The sequence below is a fragment of the Paroedura picta genome, chromosome 3, assembly GCF_049243985.1.
Source record: "Paroedura picta isolate Pp20150507F chromosome 3, Ppicta_v3.0, whole genome shotgun sequence".
NCBI lineage: Eukaryota > Metazoa > Chordata > Lepidosauria > Squamata > Gekkonidae > Paroedura > Paroedura picta.
The window spans coordinates 143,900,677-143,920,216 of NC_135371.1; the positions used below are offsets into that span (position 1 = coordinate 143,900,677).

The 19,540-nt window shown below is 44.6% G+C and overlaps 1 protein-coding gene across 1 annotated transcript in view; it reads left to right on the plus strand.

Annotated features, from left to right (window-relative positions):
• FAM20A (FAM20A golgi associated secretory pathway pseudokinase) overlaps window positions 1-17,011 on the plus strand; it is a 58,654-nt gene extending 41,643 nt beyond the window's left edge. Inside the window, exons 8-11 of the mRNA XM_077328356.1 lie at window positions 1,390-1,499; window positions 6,246-6,327; window positions 7,920-7,979; window positions 14,624-17,011. Of these exons, the coding sequence (XP_077184471.1) occupies window positions 1,390-1,499; window positions 6,246-6,327; window positions 7,920-7,979; window positions 14,624-14,891 (520 nt within the window). The 3' untranslated portion in view covers window positions 14,892-17,011. The remainder of the gene's footprint in view (window positions 1-1,389; window positions 1,500-6,245; window positions 6,328-7,919; window positions 7,980-14,623) is intronic.
• Window positions 17,012-19,540: the final 2,529 nt, after the last annotated feature.

Consider the following 19,540-nt stretch of genomic DNA (forward strand, 5'->3'; position numbering starts at 1 on the left):
GCACTCTAACTAAAAGGCGCCTACAGGCACTGGCATGTGGCTCGCCCCCCAATCAAGCAAGAAGGAGAGAGGAGAGTGACAATTGGAATGATTCAAGTGCAGAAAATAGCACCTTATTATTTTTATTATTATTATTTTAATTAAAAAAGCTGTTTCGAGTCAGGAAAAAGAAACGTAGATCTGTTGTAAGATCCAGGTTCAGATTGATCAGAATTCAGCAGGATCAAAAGCAGAAAAAAATATGAATGCAGGTGGTACTCTGGGCTGGCATGAGACAAAGACCAGGGGTGTGAGATAAGTGGGACAATTCTGAGGTTCTTGCCCAGGTGACTATGAGTCATGGCAGGCAGATCTGGGTGACCAGATGGTCTCCGAACAGATGATTAAAATTGACAATGATATTGATGGCCTGCAATTGTTACAAGGATGGGAAACTGAATTAGGACAATTTCCTCAATAGGGGAAGATCACCCCAGGTAGAGATCTGCAGGAACCTTGATAGGATTAAGAGAGTGAAGGCCACTTGAGAATTCTTAGGGTAGAGCAGCCTTTTTCAATCTTTTGGCCATGGAGAAGCCCCTGAAATAATTTTCCTGGCTTCAAGGAGCCCCAGAGGTGATGTCAGCTGGCCATGTCTCCCTGCCTTGCTCCATGCCCCCATAAGTGACTTTATCACCCACATTAACAGACAGACTTGAGGACTGAGAGGGAGAGTCAGGAGGTAGCTTAAGGCAGGAGTAGGCATGAAGGCTCCGCCCCCTCCCAGGCACAGAAACCACAAGAGAACTCACTCATATTCAGGAGGGGAAGGAATGGAAGCAGCCAGTTTCCTAGCTTGTGGCTGAGTCCATTAAGACAGGAGGGGAAAGGCCATGGCCCCCCTCGGGAGCTCCCGTGGACCCCTGGTTATATATCCCTGGGGTAGAGAAAAGCATCATCCCTGAATATCAATATCATGTGACAATAACAGTTGACATCAATTTTTGCCACCGTGGTACAAAAAACTGGCAGCACATCTCATTTTAACTCTTTATTAGGGAGGCAGAACAAAATATAAGTTGTGTATTGTGGGAACATGCAGATGGTAAAGCTCAATGAACAAGAAATCAAATTAGACAGCTTCGTGGGCTTAAAAGCACAGATATATTGCTCTTTTCACATCCTCCTAGGTGTTCTTGGCAAAGGCAAACTGATGCCACTGGAAATATCAGTTGTAAAACTGTCTTTGCCTGGAAGTGAACAACAAACCAATAAACCATTCCAGAAGAATCTGCTGCCTCCTCAGAAACAGGGATAAGCTTAGCACCAGATTTCAATCATGTCCCCAAGCTGGGAATGAACATGGAAGAACAGTAGCATCAGCGTTTACGTCTGTGATATTTCTTGCAGATGGGAAGTGAATCCACTTTATTGCAACACAGTCAAGGAAGTTTACCCGTATAGAAGCGGCAACCGGCTACTCAATATCATTGACATGGCAGTATTTGACTTCTTAATAGGTAAGTGGAAGCAGCCTAATAACTAATTGATTCAACAAACTTTCTCAAGGTTGTTGAGTTGAGTCTAGCTGACTGGGGGGGGGGAACTCTGATTTTGTATGGAAAGACTGTTTTGTTGCTGGGTGAAATAGTCAAAACATACTGTTATGATCTTCCCAACACACACCAGTCAGAGTAGGAATCCAAATAAATCATTCAAGTGGGCAGGACTTCCAGTGAAGACAAGTCCTCCTATTTCTGCTGCCTTTCTGTGGCACTTGTCCTTTCCCTGTCCCCTTGCATGCTGCAACCTTCCTTTGAAACATGAAGTCCTTTGAGCTAAACATATGCCATTGGCCAGTGGAAAATGTTCAGATCAGTCATGCTGTCACTGCACAATCCTGAGCAAGCCACCTTCTTTCAGAATTTGTTCCTCTTAGGGAGGAATAATAGATAATATTTATTCTTAACAGATAATAGTTGCCTCCCTTGTGAAGTTCCTTATGGAAGATTCTATTTTATTTAAAGTATTTTGCCCCACTTTTCTCCTCAAGGGGATGCACAGTAGTTTATAAAGAACAACAAAATACAAGTTTGAAACAACAAGCACCACAAGCTACAACCTGCCAAATACCCCAAGCAACATACTGGGCTGATTCTGGATCTAGTAGACTAGCTCACACAAAATTACAGGATGGGAATTAGGATCAAGAACCCTCTTGCTTTTGCCCAAAGGTTTTTGCCCTCTGACCTAGGGATGTGTGATTCAGTTCCGTTTAGCTAACCCTCTTCCCTCCCCACCCCATCAATGCCGATTCAGGGGTTCTTTTGGAATTCCCATGCTGAACCGCAATTCCCCCATGCAAAGCATGACCCAAAATCACTGAAACCCAGATCAACTTGGGGTTTGATTTGGTAGAAAGGGCTTTCCAGCAATCCTTTACACTTCCTTTCGATGGCAAGGAAAGTGAAAGGGAGCCCTGAAATGGCAGTTGGCCATTTAAGCTTAAAAACTTGATCAATCTGCTGGTCAGCTGTTAATTTTAAATGACCAGCAGCCATTTAAACCCTCCTTTTTGCTTCCCCTTCCTTTGAAAGGGAAGGAAATGAATACTTGACGGCCACCAGTCAGCAGGCCCTGCAGGTGGGAAACATACAAAAACTCTCCAAACTGGAAAAAGACGTATGGATGGAGCACCTGCTAGAAGTTACAGTTAAAATTGATGTTGTTAGATATAGATGCTAAGAGGAAAGGGGACGCAAATGTAATCCGCTTTGAGATTCCTTTGGGTAGAGAAAAGTGGCATATAAGAACCAACTCTTTTTCTTCCTCTTGGGGGGCAGTAGAAACTGAATAAATAAACACATTCAAAATGCCCCCCTGCACAGCACAAGTGATCCACACAAAAGCCCCTCTTTGTGGATCAGCAGTTTGTTGTGTTATGGGGTTTCCTGCACAGCCCAAACCAGTTCCATGGAGAGAAGCCTCCTGGGGGTGGGGGGGGGCAGTTCAAACTGGCCCTCCCCACACAGCCCAAATGATCCACTGAGAGGCTTCCCTCTTCTCAGTTGTTTTTTGGGCAAAGGCATTTAAATGGATCTACATCCCTTTAATTGCCTCCAAGTGAAATGATATGGCTTTCCTGAATCTTGCCACTCTGAACACCAATATCAATATTGGTATTCAGGTGTATTGGCATGTACTGATTCTTTCAGTCCAAATCTACCTGAGCCAAAAAAAGACTTTTTCCCATATCCCTACTCTAACCAAACCCAAGCAAACAGAGAACACAGTGCAGGTCTTATCCAGCTGCTAAACATTACAGTATTCTTCTTGAGTCTAATCTAAATCCATCCAAAATTAGACACTAATTTAGTCCTATTAATTTAAATGGAAAAGCTAAGTACATGCTAAACTAATGGGGCTGAAAAATGCTTAGCTGTAGCCCTTTGTGAGTTAGAAACTGTTACATGAAAGAAAGGCATTGTTTTTGGAATTGCAGTTCACTGCTAATATAAGAGAATCTTCTGATTTTGTATTTCTAAAGGGAACACATAATTGTTTCTGCTTCAACAGTATCCCATTGACATTAGTTAAATGCATGCTTCAACAGATATGCATGCATACATCTTCTGTATGGGACTGGGGGGAAATCTGCATGTGCTCAGCAACATAGATTTCCTTACTGACTGTTGGGACCCAGCTTGAGTAGTCATTAAGAGCGGTGCCCTCTAATCTGGAGAACCAGGTTTTATCCCCCACTCCTCCCCATGCAGCCAGCTGGGTGACCTTGGGCCAGTCAGAGCTCTCTCAGTGTGACCTACTTCACAGGGCATCTGTTGTGGGGAAAGGAAGAGGAGGAGATGGCAAGCTGCTTTGAGACTCCTCCAGGCAGTAAAAAGCAGGTCACAAAAAACAGCTCTTCTTTTTCTTTCTACTAAACAATCATTCCTTACTGTGAACAGCCATTCCTAATTGTCAACAGGCAAGATATCCTTACTTAGACTCTTCCATGTGCTTCAGTGTTTATCCTCACAGTATTGATGGCCAAGACTATGCCGTACTGTCAGCCCTCTGAATTTCAATTAAAACAGTGCTCTCCTCAAGAGACTACATATCCTGCTTCCTTGGCTGTTCCAGAATCCTTAGAGAGTTCAGATAACGAGCCCTGTTCACTTGCCATAGTGAGTCATAGCCTCTCTGGGAATGGTGGTTTTCCTGGTGCACTCGAGAACAGCAACAGCAGCTTGACCACACTCTCAACACTGACAGAAACAAGAGCAAAAGGAGACATTTTAGCCCATAGTCTTGGAGGACTATTTGACAATAGAGACATGATAAATGTTAAAGCACATGGTATAGAGCCAGAAGATTAAAGCTCTCTTTAGATTACATTCTGTTGTATTGAAGTCAGTGTGCTAGTAGGAGAAGCAGGCCTCGGCATGCTAGCCTTACTCCAGAATGCTCACCAACTTCTGAGCACAGATTTCAGGTATATAGGCTCTGCCGGGGACCAGGAATGTTAAAAAAAATGCAGCAGGACTCTTGTTGTTGTTGTTGTTGTTATATTTATTTATTTCCCACCACTCCTGAAGCTGGCTTGTGGCAGGTTACAATAGTCCATCATAAAACCCAGATAAAAACCCCATTAAAAAAAAGACATCCACCAATAAACAAACAAAAAAAACACAGTTGGCAAAACCTAATCCGACCCTACTACCAATATCTAATTCATGTGGGCTAGGAGGGGGCAACTGATGTTCCATAGTCAAGTGCTAGGAGACCATAACACTAGCACTCAAAGGGATGCCCAAAAGACAAAGCCTACATATGGGCTACATGTCCATGAGCTGATGATCGCACATGGGCGGGCGACAGCTTTTCACATGTACTCCTCTATGTGCCTTGAGGTCAACACACAACATGCCATCTGTAGCAGCTTGTCAACACAAGTACAACATCTTCACACCACGGAAAACACAAGGACCCTCCAAAACATAACATAGCTGAATGAAGATAGTGGCATATTCAACAGCACTTTAATAACAGCATCAGCCTACTGCATTCTAATCCAAGAAGGTCAGAGCAGCATACATGAGGTTTTCCCCCCATTCTGTCCTGACACCACCCTGAAATGGAAAGTCAGGCTTAGAGAGAATGCTGGTCCAAATTTATTCATTGAACTTCATGGGCATGGATGGTTCAGTGGTAGGACATCTATTTTGCTTGCACAGAGTTCTTGTCTAAATCCCCAGCATCTCCAGTTGAAGGGATTAGGTAGTAGGTGATGGGAAGCCTGAGATCCTGGAGAGACTTTGATAGACTAGTGGTCTGAGTGAGAATAAGGCATGTGTGTTCTCATGCTAAGGTCCTCACAGGAACATCTTGGAGGGCCTATATCCAGCCTGTGCTGAGGCAACAGCTTTGGTTACCAGTTGCAATCTGGATCAGGTTCAAGTTTCTGTTTTTGACCTTTAAGGCCCTTTATGGTCTGGGCCCCACATATCTGAGGGACCACCTTTCACCCTATGCCCCCACACAGGGCTTTACGCTCTGTGGATACTGGCTTGTTGGTGGTCCTTGGCCCTCAGGAAGCTCATCTGGCCTCAACCAGGGCCAGGGCCTTTTTGGTCCTGGCCCCAACTTGGTGGAATGAGCTCCCAGAAGAGCTGAGGGCCCTGCGGGGACTCTTCCACTAAGCCTATGGTTGAGGCTAGGGCATGGAAGATCGGATGGGCCCGTCCAGGAGAGACTGCATCAGGCCAGTCCATCACTTTGTGGTAGACCGCCAGCATCCATAGAATCCCTCCAGGGTGAACCAAGAGGGGGCTAGTTGTTGTGGGAATGGGAGGATAGGTTTTTGCCACCAGGGTTTAGATTTTAATGGTGGTTATTCATTGTATTTATGTGGGAGTTTATTGTGTAACCTGCTGCAAGATGGCTTGCTGATAGCGGCAGGTAAGAAGTATAATAATAATAATAACAATAACAACAACAACTCTAACCCTCAACCCCACAATTGTGCAGCTGTGTTCTGAATATCCAGTCTTTGGAAAGAATACTATGGAACGTAAAAGCTTGTAGCGGAGCATTTTGATAAGTTCATGTGTCCAGATAAAAGTTGTTAACTATCTTCATTGTTGTATTCTAATCTATTGCTACTGATATATCTTAACTATTGCATGTCTTATGACAAAAACCCCAAGTAAATCGGATTGGATTCATATTCAGGCACCACTATTGAATTTCATTCTCTCTTTTGAAAGGCAACATGGACCGTCATCATTATGAGATGTTCACAGAGTTTGGGGATGATGGTTTTTTGCTTCATCTGGACAATGCAAGAGGGTATGGCACTTACTCAACTGTCTTTAGACCCTGGGAATTGATTACAAGAATTAGGGAATTTTGAAGGCATGCTTTTCCCTGAATCACATTAATATGCTACCAGATAAGCAGAAACAGATTTAGAGAATGTTTACTTGGGCTAAAAGTTCTACTAAAATCTATGTATTGTTGTCAGGCATCACAAGGATTGAAATCTGTAGTTTATTTTGACCACAGAATTCTGTGAATTGTAATTGTATAGAGGAAATCAAGATCTCTAATGGAGAATTCTGTGCATGTTCCCAGGATTCTTTAACAACTTAGCACATAGTGAGAAATTCTTTATTACAAGTCCTCCATAAACTATGTAATATGAAAAAAATATATTTAGATATTTCTTTATACTTTCTGCTAAAACAGTGGTCCCCAACCTTTTTATCACCGGGGACCGGTCAATGCTTGACAGTTTTACTGAGGCCCGTACGGGGGGTAGTCTTTTGCCAAGGGACATCACTGCCGCCTGAGTCCCTGCTCCACTTGCTTTCCCGCCGTCTGCTGGGGGGCGCTGCCAGCAGCAGCTGCGCAGTGCCATGCTGAGGGGGAGCCCCAGCCATGGTGGCCGCCGGAGAGCACCAAAGGTGAGCCGGTAGCTGAGTAGTAGGGCAGCCCCCGAGGCAGCAACCAGGAAGGAGGAGGAGTCGCGGACCGGTACCAACTGATCTGCGGCACCAGTCTCCGGATCGGGGGTTGGGGACCACTGTGCTAAAACATCTCAATGGCAGTCCATTGAGATAAAATGGAACAAGCTTGCACACATTCACAGAACAGGGTTTTGATGGATTTGTTTCTTTTATCAGGGACTGGCAGAGACAGGATAAGTGGCATGATCTGCCATGTTTCCCTGAGATGATTCAGTAGACAGACTGTGAAAGTGAGCCAAGCCTAACATCACCACCCCACGGACTACTCAGTGACTAGGGGAGCGTTCCACATGAAGCTATTGATTCTTAACATCCAACCCAATTCATTTTTGTTTGTGATACAGTAAGATCTATAATTTGACTGGGGAACAAGTATAGATCAAGGGGAGTGGATGAACCTTCCTTGTGTCAAGGAGGAGAGACCTGTTCCATTCTAGCTTATATTCCCTTTTATATATTTCTATCTATATTTTGTGTTGGTAGTCTCAGGTACCATCCATGCAGTCAAATCATATATGTTGTCAATCACTGATTCCGTTGACCTCTGATGACTTCTGAAACACCTTTTCAGATAGATTCAAATGAGTAGATGTGTTGGTCTGAAGTAGCACGATAAAATCAGAGTCCAGTAGCACCTTTAAGACCAACAAAGATTTATTGAAGGCGTGAGCTTTTGAGTGCAAACACTCTTCGTCAGACTAAGAACTGACCATCATAACAGTAGGAGTATAAAAGCAAAAGTTAATCTTGTTACATTAGTAAACTGTGTCACAGCATCCAAACACAGCCACATGATAACTCTCTGCCAAGATGTCCCTGATTCAGTTGACCTGTGATAACTCCTGAAGTACCTTTTCTGAATTGTTGGTGTACCTTTCTATTTGTGTTTACAATTGTTTCTTGTTGTTATAGATTTGGGAAACACTCCCATGATGAAATCTCCATACTGGCTCCACTCATACAATGCTGCCTGTAAGTTCATGTTGTTCTGAGGGCCTACGTTTCCTTCAAGCCCCTCACAGCTCTGTGGGATAAGACATGTGTTGCAGGGTCTGTGGTGGGAACCTAATTCTCAGGCATGCACAAGCCAATTTAGGTCAGGAACACTTAGGCCGTTCCGCATTCGTCCAAAATAGCACAATGGTTACTAATTGAAATCGCTACAGTTTTGCCGTTATGCACAACGTCATTGACAATCTGCAACACTCCTGAAACCGATCCGCAAAAAGCGCTTCGTTGTAGCGCTTTCAGGGAAATCCCAAAAAGTGGATTCACCCTCCGGAAAGCGCTACACTCCCGCAACCAATCTGCAACACTAGCGGGAAAGTTCTGTGCATTACCATTGTTGCGGTTTCTGCAAAGTCCCTCCCCCTGGCTCTCTCCTCTGATCTTCCGGCGAAGCGATCACCATTTTTTTTTCTCCGAGCGAGCGGAGATCAACGCACCGGCAAGCCTTCGTTTACCCAGTGAGGCTTCCCCGGCTGCAGTCCCTCTGTTTAAAGTCACTAAGCACAAGCAATACAGAAGCCCGTTTGCTGGTTTATTTTCCCTTTATTTTTCACACTGTTTTTGGCTGGAAATCGCGCCCGTGAGGGGGGGGATTTTTTTTTTCACTCGGGGGGGAGCGTGGCAACGATGAAACGGCAGCTCAAACACCACCTGCTAGCTGGATGGGTCTCTCCGTTGCAACGAATCAACGCAGATTCGTTGCAACTTGTGTGTGTGTGTGTGTTTTTTTTAAACCTTCCTTAAAGGGAAAGGGGCTGTTTGGGAGCATGATAACGGCCGCCCATTGGCTGCTTGATGGCCAGGGGAGGGACGAGCTCAGCAATAGCGCTTCCTGGCTAGCGATTTTTGCCGAGACCGGAACCCTGTGGGAAACGATAGAAACGCAACTGGATTCCACTACAAAGGCAGGTATGCATAACGACGAATTCCACTATTTAAAATGGCGATTTTTCGTCCCACAAACAATTTGCAACATGGATCCCCGTGCGGAATGGCCCTTAGTTTAAACCCATTACTGTGGCTCCTGTCCTCTGCTGTCAACAGGAACTGCTCCCTGCCCTCCTCCCAAGTGACAACCTTTCAAATGCTTAAAGAGAGCAATCATGTGAGATGAAAGAGTGCCCTTGCATTTGTAGATCTCAGTAGGTTCTGATCTTGCACTACAGTGAGGAAGCATGAGTGATGTGCGCTTGGGAATGGAACTGATCAAAAGTAAATCCATCTTTTAAGTTTCCATTTCTCTGTTGTGGGGACGAAGCAGTGATGGCAGAGAGTGAGTGACTGGCAGGTAGTGCCTGACACTACATCAGGCAGTCTGAAGAATCATATTGGTAGCTCGTAGAAATCTTAGCCTTGCAGAGTGAAGGCCGAGCTTCTGCTCTCCTAATGGTAAAACTACAAGATCAGACAAGAGAAAGATTAGATCCTACCAGGTGAGCTGACCCCAGTCATGTTTCTGTGCACATGGCCATAGGGCATCCCCAGATTACCTGACCCACGGGGCTTCATTACAACTGATGCCCATCGCAATACTAAGAATACATCCAGATAGGAACATTTTTGTGCAGACGCAATTAACAGCACAAAAAGCACATCTCCCATCATGTGGATTACACAGTCTGCACAGGTCTCATGTGATTGCAGCCATCTGCACTGTCAGAAGTCACAGCAGGGGCCTGCTCAGAATGAATAGTGATGGAGCAGCCACCTCCAATGGCAAGTCTGAATTCTGGATTTTTGGAGTCCACACTTCCCTTGATTGCATCCCACCCACCACCCACCAGCCTAGAATCCTGACTCAGTCCAAAATAGATTATTTTCTACCACCAGCAGATTATCCATCCAACCGTCTCTGCAATCTGGGCTGGCTACCAGTTTGGTCTTCTTCACCAAGGGAAGCCTGCAGAAACAAGTCAGCCCCCCCCCTCCCCTGCAGTTAAGTTACAATGAGAGTACTTACTTCTCTGGACTCCAGTTGATGCCATGTACGATGATCCTCGGCCAGCGAGGATTTGTATGGCCAGGGTCCCTCCCCTTCCCACCCCCCTCCAGACTCTTCATTGGGCATTCTGGGGGGGGGGGGATCAACATGACCAATTTTTTTAAGTTCATTTTTTTATTGTTCTTAGTGAGAAATGATTGTTTGTAACCCACCATGAGCTGTTTTATGGGAGTGATGGGCTAAAAGTTTATTAAAAATAATTAAATATTAAACATTATTTAATTATCACGAAATTGCCAAAAACCCTTCTGGAACTGGCCAGAAAGCCCAGTTTAAAAGAAAGGAGATATTGCTTCTGCTCCCCATCAAGAACATTCAGATTTTAATCTTCTAAGGGAAAGAAAAAACCTGAATATCATCAGTTATTTTTCTTTCCTCTGGAAGCATATGGAAGGGGCAGAGTTATAAATACTACTACCTGGAACCTCCTTCAAGATTCTCCTTTACTCATTCATATAAATCAAGAGCTGGACATTTAAAAAGGTACGGTAAGGGTTATTCATCGTCTGGGCTTCTTCTTCTTTTTACTCCATCATCTTTCCCTGCTCTCTGCTTTTCTCTGCTGCCAGATGTCTGTCGCATCATCTCTGGCTGTAGTTATAGTGAGCCTCCAAGTTGACTTTCAAACACAATTATTCACACCTTGTTAAGTGTCTAGTTTATAATTAGAGGCTAGCCAATAAATCTTTTCCATGAACTCCAAGTCTGAGTGATTTAAATTGACTCTTGCTCACATGTAGCCTAAAATAATAAACTTCTCCCAGCCACAAAGATTGATTTCCATCCACCCCTTTCCAGTGTATTAAATGCAGTCAAGGTGGGGCTCGCAATATACCCATTGGAGAAATCAAGCATAAATATAGAAGAACACATTTGTCCCCTGAACAAGTAGAGGAGAGAAGCTATTTCTAAGAACATGAATACTGTGTTACTTTCTGTTTTTGTGTAAGATATTTGGTACAGTCAAAATCAGAACAAAATACATGCTGAAATCTCACACTCCTAAAGGCTTCACTCCAGAAAGTCCAAATAAACAGCTTTTTGTGTTTCCAAGAGAGACTGAGGCCTGGACTAGGACTGTGTACATTCCATTTTATCAGAAATTGACAAAATTTTGTCTACACAAAATGTGTACATCGAAAAACAAAGCATGCAGAGAATGTCAGCTGTTGTTTTTTTTAAGCAAATCTCCATATCTCTTGGTTGCAAATGCAGACTAGAAAGCAGGTGGTAACTATGAGTCTGGGGGAACAGTAATTAGAAGCCAGAAAATGGTATATGCTGACTGTTGGGTGGTTATGGATTGGGACCACAGTGTCCTGAACTACTTTAAAAATCTGGTTGTAACTAGAAATGCCACTACTTCACAGCCAACAGCCATGATCATCTGGGAGCCAAATGTTTGTTTGTTTATTATTTGACTTATAACCCCCCCAGTCTTGTACAAGAAGGCTCCTGGCAGGTAACAGTCATAAAATCCCACAATAAAATCCTCTTAACCGTAAAACAATCAAACCATTTACTTCAGCATATCCCAGCAGAGGTATTATCTCTCTCCCCTATCTGCTCAACAGGCCACATTTCGCCTTGGGGATTAATGGGGAGCAACCCTATGTACTGGTTAACTATGGAAGGGGCCCTAGATCTTATTTGCCCTGGTCTCAACCAAAGACCTGGAGGAAGAGCTGTTTTGCAGGCCCTGCAGAACTGTGACAGTTCCTTCGGGGCCCTCAGCTCTCCTGGGAGCTCATTCCACCAGGCCAGGGCCAGGACTGAAAAGGCCCTGGTCAAGGCCAGGCCAACCTCCTTCAGGCCAGAACTTTTCAACAAGTTCACACCCACTGAGTGAAGTACCCTGGGCATAAGGAGGTAGGCAGTCTTTAGAATGGTGGGGCTGAGACCACAAATAGCCTTAATGGTTATACCAAAACCTTGAACTTGATCCAGGCGGCAACTGTCAACCAGTGCAGCTGCCTTAGCGGTGAGGACCCTAGCAGCTGCATTACAGAAATGAACCTGGAGATGACTGTTGCATGGATCGCTGTGGCCAAGCAGTCCAAAGACAGCTAGGGCACTAGAGTCCTCACCTGGCACAGGTGGAAAAACGCTGTGTGGGCTATTCCAATGATCTGAACTTCCATTGCTAAAGAGGTATCCAGGATCACACCCAGATTCCCAGCAGAGAGTGAGATGTTAAGTTACACCCTGGCCAGGATGGGTAAAAGCTCTTCCTGATCTGACACCTTCCTACCCAGCTATAGGACCTCCAACTTGGAGAGGTTAAGTTTCAGGTGACTGTGCTCAAATCATCCATCTACGGCTTCCAAATGTCTGGCAAGTATATCCTGTCGGGATTCAGGGCAGCCATCCATTAGGAGCTAGAGCTGGGTGTCTTCTGCATATTGGTGATAGTCCAGACCATAGCTTCAGGTCAACTGGGCCAGAGGGCACATAAAGATGTTAATCAGTGCAGGAAAGAGGACCACTCCCTGTGGAACTCCATAGGGGAGTTGATAGGGACGTGACAACTCCTCCCCCACTGCCACCCTCTGTGTCTGGTTCCAGAGAAAGGAGTGCAGCCACTGATGGACCGAATCCCAGCCCTGGAAAGTCAGTGGGCTAACAACTCATGGCTGACCACTTCAAATGCGGCCGTTTGATCTTTTCCTCTGTCCACTCTTTGACTTGGATGGCTGTCAAACAGCTTTGCACCTGTGCAGAAGCTGTGCTGACACAGCTTAGCAGGACTTTGCATCTGCACAGTAGGCAAGATGGTTCTTTGCGGTATCATGAATAATTACATGGCATAGTGTTTTGTTTATAATTGCACGCTGATTGAAGTGCTCCCTATTTACATGGTTGGCTGCCAAGCCAATGCACAGTAATAACATGTCTGGAGGGGAAGGGGAAAGTAGACTTCTCATCAGGCTGCAAATGTGCATGCATAAGCTGGCAGGGAGGAGGGATCACTGAGGGAACACCAGATGAAACAAATAGGTCTTTCCCTGCTTGAAGAAGATGGCAACAGAAGCAGACAGGCAACTTTCTCTGGGATATATGACTCACTTAGTCTGAGCCCTTGCCTCCCTCCAGAAACAGTGGGGGTGTTTTAGGAGCCAATATTACGCTTTGAGAAGGGTAACGTTTCAACATGTTATGTCTTGGGTTTGCTATTTTATATGAATTAACCAGTCCTTAACATGGGGGGGAAGGAATGCTGAGTACTGAAATAACAGTGCTAGCAGAGCTATTTGGCATTCATTAAAGAAATAGAGTACAGCATGTAGATCCCAAGCACTATCCCTACCTGGCAGTTTTACAGTCAGTGGCTTAGATTCAGGCTAGCACTTCCATAGGCACAAGAACTGTCTGTAGAATGCAATTTCCCTCTTCCTTAGCACACACACAGACTACCTGCCAGGTAAGAAAGTTGAAGGCCAAGTGTTGTGTCCAAGGATGGAAACAGTAGATCTGGATCCATGCCCACAGGTGGTGTTGGCAAAAGAAATTCTGAACCTATAATGTGGATCGTCCCCACTACTCAGTTGGCTGCATGCAACTCCACTGATTTGAAGAAAAGCCACAGCAGGGGTGGGGGGGCGGATAAGCCTGAACATACACAGTTGTTCACCACATGGAGTGCCCACAACCACCCCCTAATTTAAGTATGAGATGCATCCCTGAGCTTTCAAGGACAGATATGAATAAAAGAGCAACGTTAGGTCCAGCAAAAGCTGTTTCACCACTACCACCCAACCTAAACAGCCTCTCTTCTAGTCTACTTAGTCCTGTACATGTATATTACTGGATTAGTTTTGTATTATGTTATTCACCAGCTGCTAAACAAACCCTAATCATGTTTTTTGAAGAGTGTTTCAACAATATGTCTTTCCTGCAGGCAGATCTGCACACTTTAGCACCCTGCACTTCAATCCCCCCCCCCCCAATATTCAGGCTAGACAGGACCCCTCCACCCCATGGCTTCAATCATCTACCTTCAGCATATGGGCAGTATATTAGCAAAACATGTTCTCAAATCCAAGACACAGATGAAAAAAAGATGGTACCTAAAAACAGGTTCAGAATGCAATGTTATTCTCACAGTAACATAGGAAAAAAGTCTAAGTGGGTGGGTATGAAACAAAGGAGGTCTACAGTAATTGTCTACAATTAGCAGGTCTTCATCATCAAGGGAAAAGGTGTTTATTCCAGACGCCTTCCTTTACACTATTATGGGTTGCCCTGGAAGAAATCATCTTTTGAATTCAGCAGGGGACACCTGATGAAGCATCATGCTGAGGTTGTGAGCTTCTCAGCATTCCTGCACCCATCCCAATTACCTGTTTTGCTATTTAAGCTTAGGAAGCTACTGTCATGTGAGTGCCAACTATTGCACATATATAACCAACCCCCAGATATCTGGAAAAGGAAGTGTTTCGCAGATCAGAGGGTTGGACTTAAAGATTTGAGATATAGCCCCTTCCTCCCCATAATTAAAAATTAAACACTGGTCACACAAATGCCCCTTTTGCATCCTTCTACCTTTGAGGGTCTAGGCCAGGAAGACAATTATTTTTTGTTAATTCAGGTCTTTTTTTCCATCCAGAATAAGGAAGACAACATTATTACGGCTGCAACTCTTAGCTGAGCCAGACTACCGACTCAGTGATGTTATGCGGGAGTCCTTGCTTCAGGACCCCCTCACCCCTGTGCTGACAGAACCACACCTTCTGGCACTGGACAGAAGGTTACAGATAATTCTGAAGACTGTGAAGAAATGCATAGAGACCAATGGAGAAGACACAGTTGTAGCTGACTCTAAGACTTCGGAGCCACCTGCATTTGACAGAACTCAGGAGGAAACAAGGATGTGAACTATTTTCATGTATCCAGGAAAATTGGATTGGCATGGGCAGGGTTTCTGGAGAATCCCAAGGTGTCAACTGAGCTGTTGGGATTATAGTATGAGGTGCAACTTTGGTATCAGTTTCTAACATACATATTTTACCCTGATCACCACTACCAATTATATTTGTGCCTGTACTGCAAGAGACATCCAAAACCTGAGTAGTATGTAACTACAAACCATACTTGTTGCATGCTGGTGTACTTCATAAGATCTGTTAAGGCCCCCTCCACCATGAAGTCCAATATTAGATCTATGGAAGGTGGAATAAGGGGGAAGTATGCTTAATGTATGTGAGCATACACACAACTCTCAGATTTAGGAGAACATATGAAAGTATAACTTAGCAACATCCATCTTAGAGAATGATAACAGGAGAGATAAATCCTAACTCAAGGCAACAAAGGCTCTCAAGAAACGAGATCTTTCTCCCAATTAGAAGAACAGTTGGTTCTTATATGCCACTTTTCTCTACAAAGAGTCTCAAAGTGGCTTACAATTGCCTTCCCTTTCCTCTCCCCACCACATGCATCCTGTGAGGTAGGTGAGGCTGAGAGAGCCCTGACATTACTGCTCAGTCCGAACAGCTCTATCAGTGTTGTGGTGAGCTCACCAGATTAGAAGTCAGTGCTCCTAACCACTACATCAAGCTGGCTTAAGAACTTCAAAGAAGGGATATCTAACAGTTTTTTTTAGCCTTCCAGCCCCTTTGGAATTCTGACACTGGATAATGGGCACAACTACAAAATGGCTACCACAGGAGATGGTTCCAGCCACAAAATCTCAGGAAGTGAGGTTATTAATAATTCAACATTTTAGCCAGAAGTTCTGTTTAACAGACAAATAAACTTTTTCTTGTATAAAAGGTAAAGGTAAAGGTATCCCCTGTGCAAGCACCGAGTCATGTCTGACCCTTGGGGTGACGCCCTCTAGCGTTTTCATGGCAGACTCAATACGGGGTGGTTTGCCAGTGCCTTCCCCAGTCATTACCGTTTACCCCCCAGCAAGCTGGGTACTCATTTTACCGACCTCGGAAGGATGGAAGGCTGAGTCAACCTTGAGCCGGCTGCTGGGATTGAACCCCCAACCTCATGGGCAAAGCTTTCAGGCGGCTGCCTTACCACTCTGCGCCACAAGAGGCTCTTTTTTTCTTGTATACACACAGCTTATCTTCAGTCATAGAGTGAAGATCCTTGTGTTATGGTGGCAATAATCTGCAGCTAATCAGATGTCCAATGGCCTGTCAGATAGCCTGCTGGACAAAATTCCCACCAGACCCCGTTCAGGTTATTTTAAAAAATGACAGGCTCCAGGAAAGGGGTTCATAGGTGCCATGGTGCCCACATGGGAGAACCCTGATTTAGGGGTACAGAAACCAGCTGTTACTTTAAATAATAATGAGAAAGTGCCATTATTTCCCATAATAATGGGAAAGGTGACTTTATACAGATATATCAGCATCAAAACCCACCCCAGCACACCACATATTGATATTGAAAGTGTCTTTCATCCTAGCTTATGACTCTTATACTGGTTGATTCTATGTGTCTTTGAGTGTTTCCCAGCATCATAGTAGAGAGGAAAATGCCAGTGGAGGCATTCCCTACAGTGGTGGTCATGGTTGGCTACACTCCCTGTCCACTTCAATTGCCAACTGAAGGAGCCATAACAGTTTCTAGCAGACACATTAGGCCCAGATCTCCACCACCAATTATTATATTTATATGAGTTGCATCAGAGCATAGATTTTTTTATTACAAGTGGAAGATTTAAAAAAAACAGTCTCTGATCCAGTTACCGTAACAGTACAGATAAGTAATTCAGCGACCATGAAATACAATGATGTGTGACGATCTATAGTCTATTCAAACGCAAGTCAAGGAAGCAAAATTTGCACACTTCATGTGCTTATATGGGAAGGATTCATGCAGCCACTGGATCAATCATTATTAAGACACAACATATCGCTCCCAAAGACAGCAAACAGAAGGCAATAAAAATCTGATTCTTTCCTTTATAGTTATGTCCAAAATTGATTTGACAGAACTTTCTCTGCTTGGTTAATAAATGGTATCTTTGGTTTCTGCAGTCTTATATGGATCATCTACATATATTGATGTGAAATAGCAATGGAAGTCTTCAAGGATGTGTAGTCCTCTGGCGAGGTGGGGTGGAAGAGTGGCGGCATTCTGAGAGGAAGGTCGACAGTGGGGGGGGGAGGAAGCAGTGGGGAGAGGAAGGAAGGAGCAGGGGATAAGGCAGGGTGGGGAGGGTGTTTGGGGCCACCCTAGGTGAGAGGAAGACCATTGGCAGGGAAGGGTAGAGCAATGAGGCTGAGTGAGAGATCTGCCACCCTTCCCCAAGGAACAAACCTTCCCACCCACCTGCCTTCCCTGTGTTCAGGAGCTGCCTCTCTCCCTCTGTCTAGGCAGCACAATGTGCTGCCACTCCCTCCCCCAATTCCTTTCCTGAGAAGAAACGACCACAAGGTACTGGCTCATAGGCTCACATGGCAGCTCTGGATGCCAAACATCAATGCACGGGCCTCCTCAATATGGGAAATTACATGCTTTGATGAAAGGCATTTGTCATCCCCACCCCCTTCCACATCCCAATGGCAGATACGGACAGGGCAGGCCTATGCCGCTCTGTTGCTCCCACCCCAATGCAAGAAATAGGGCTGGGACAGGGCTGTTTAGTCATCTCCAGCCGACAACACCAGAAACAGGACTGCAGCAGGCTATCCATCTTAGATACACAAACACACCACAGTTAAACTGAGAGTACTTACCTCTCTGGACTCAAGACGTTATCATGTGAAATGAGCCTTGGCCAGAAAGGATTTATATGGCTTGGGACCATCCCCTTCTAGGCCATTGAGGGGTCAACATGATCATATATGGTCATATCACCTGATACATTAACTCCCACCCTTCCATGGCCATCATGAAACCCTGGCTGAGAAAGCCTGGCCTTAACATATTAAAAGGTTCTGCAATTTACATTTATACACAGGCACTTCAAGAACCAGGATCAAAAGACTAGGATTGCTAGCTTGTTCTACAACACGCTGGCAAAATCAGGCAGTCACTTCCTGCAATCTCCTGCATAGTTCAGATTATGAGAGTCACATTTCTGAACTGCTCCATCAGGAAAATACCTATAGCATATCTCTCTTGATTTGCTAATTAGTATATTGGTAAGTGTGTACATTGCATCATAAATAATTCAAAAGTGATACCCCACCAGTATTTTGTTGCAGTAGTATTCCAGTATGAGCCTTCGGGGAGGGCGGTATATAAATCTAAATAAATAAATAAATAAAATCCTTTCAGTAGTTTGGTTCTGCAGCTCAAGCTGTTTCTGACAATGGAAAGCGGCCATCATTAATATGAGTCATTTACTTGACTATCTTAAAAAGAAACTGTCTCATCCACAAGATTGTTGGGGGGGGGGGGAAACTGGGTAGCTTTGACTTGTGTCCATGTGCAATTATCTCAACACATCTCAACAGATAAGAATGGTACATGCCAGGTTAAAAACATTTTGCTAGTTTGTCTCTCCTATCCTAATGTCGGTTTTGAAACTTAAAAGTCATGTCAATGTATGAACACAATAGGAACTTAAGGTAAGTTACACATTTAGTGCTCAAAGAACTTTCTGAAGAGCTTGCGGAATGCTGGTCCATCATATTAAGGACCACTTGGAGGACTGGAGATGTGCCAGAAAACTGGAGAATGAATGTTATCCCAGTCTTCAAAGAAGAGAGATGACCTGGGAAACTACAGGTCAGTGAGCCTGACCTCAGTTGCAGGGAAGATAACAGAGCAGACTTTAAAGGGGGTGATCTGAAGGACAATTTGCCAATCCAGGGAATTCAGCACAGATTTGGCTTCAACAGCTCCTGCAAGACCAATCTGATTTCCTTCTTTGACTGAGTAACGGGCTTACTAGATCATGGAAACTCAGTGGATGTTGTTTACCTGGGTTTCAATAAGGCTTTTGACAAGGATCCCCACGATGCTCTGATGAGTAAAATGTAGGACTGCAGACTGGATTTTCATATAGTTTGGTGGAGAGGGAAGGGAATTGGTTAGAAAACCGCATCCAAAAAGTAGTTGTTGATGGTTGTCTGGAGCATGTGCTCTTGAGAAACTAATTTGGCTCAATTTAAACTCTAAACCAAATTGAACTATGGAATGCTTAGGCCACCCTGAGCTCCTCCACTGGGGAAAATTAGGGTAGGTGCATGTGCTGATCCTGCTGAGGAGGAGGGTGTCCATGTGACACTACCCCCTCCGACAAGCACCCCCTTTCCTCTCCAGGGGAACTCAGGTGAGCTCTGTGCAGACTTCAGTGGGTCTCCAGTTTTCACTCGGAGGAATGGGAACTGCCTTCTGTTTGAAGATGAGCTTCAATTCCTGTTTATTTCCATCATCTACTGCCTGGAGGGTGGCATCTGCATGCTAGACCTGAGAGTGACAGAGTCCATCCCCTGCTTTGGCAGCGTTCAGTTTTTTGCCATCGCCGTGACTGGGGTGGGGGTTTGAGTTAGAGGCTCCAAACTTTCAGGGTAGCTTCAATAACCTCTTCTCTGACTCCCCCCCCCCCGCAAGT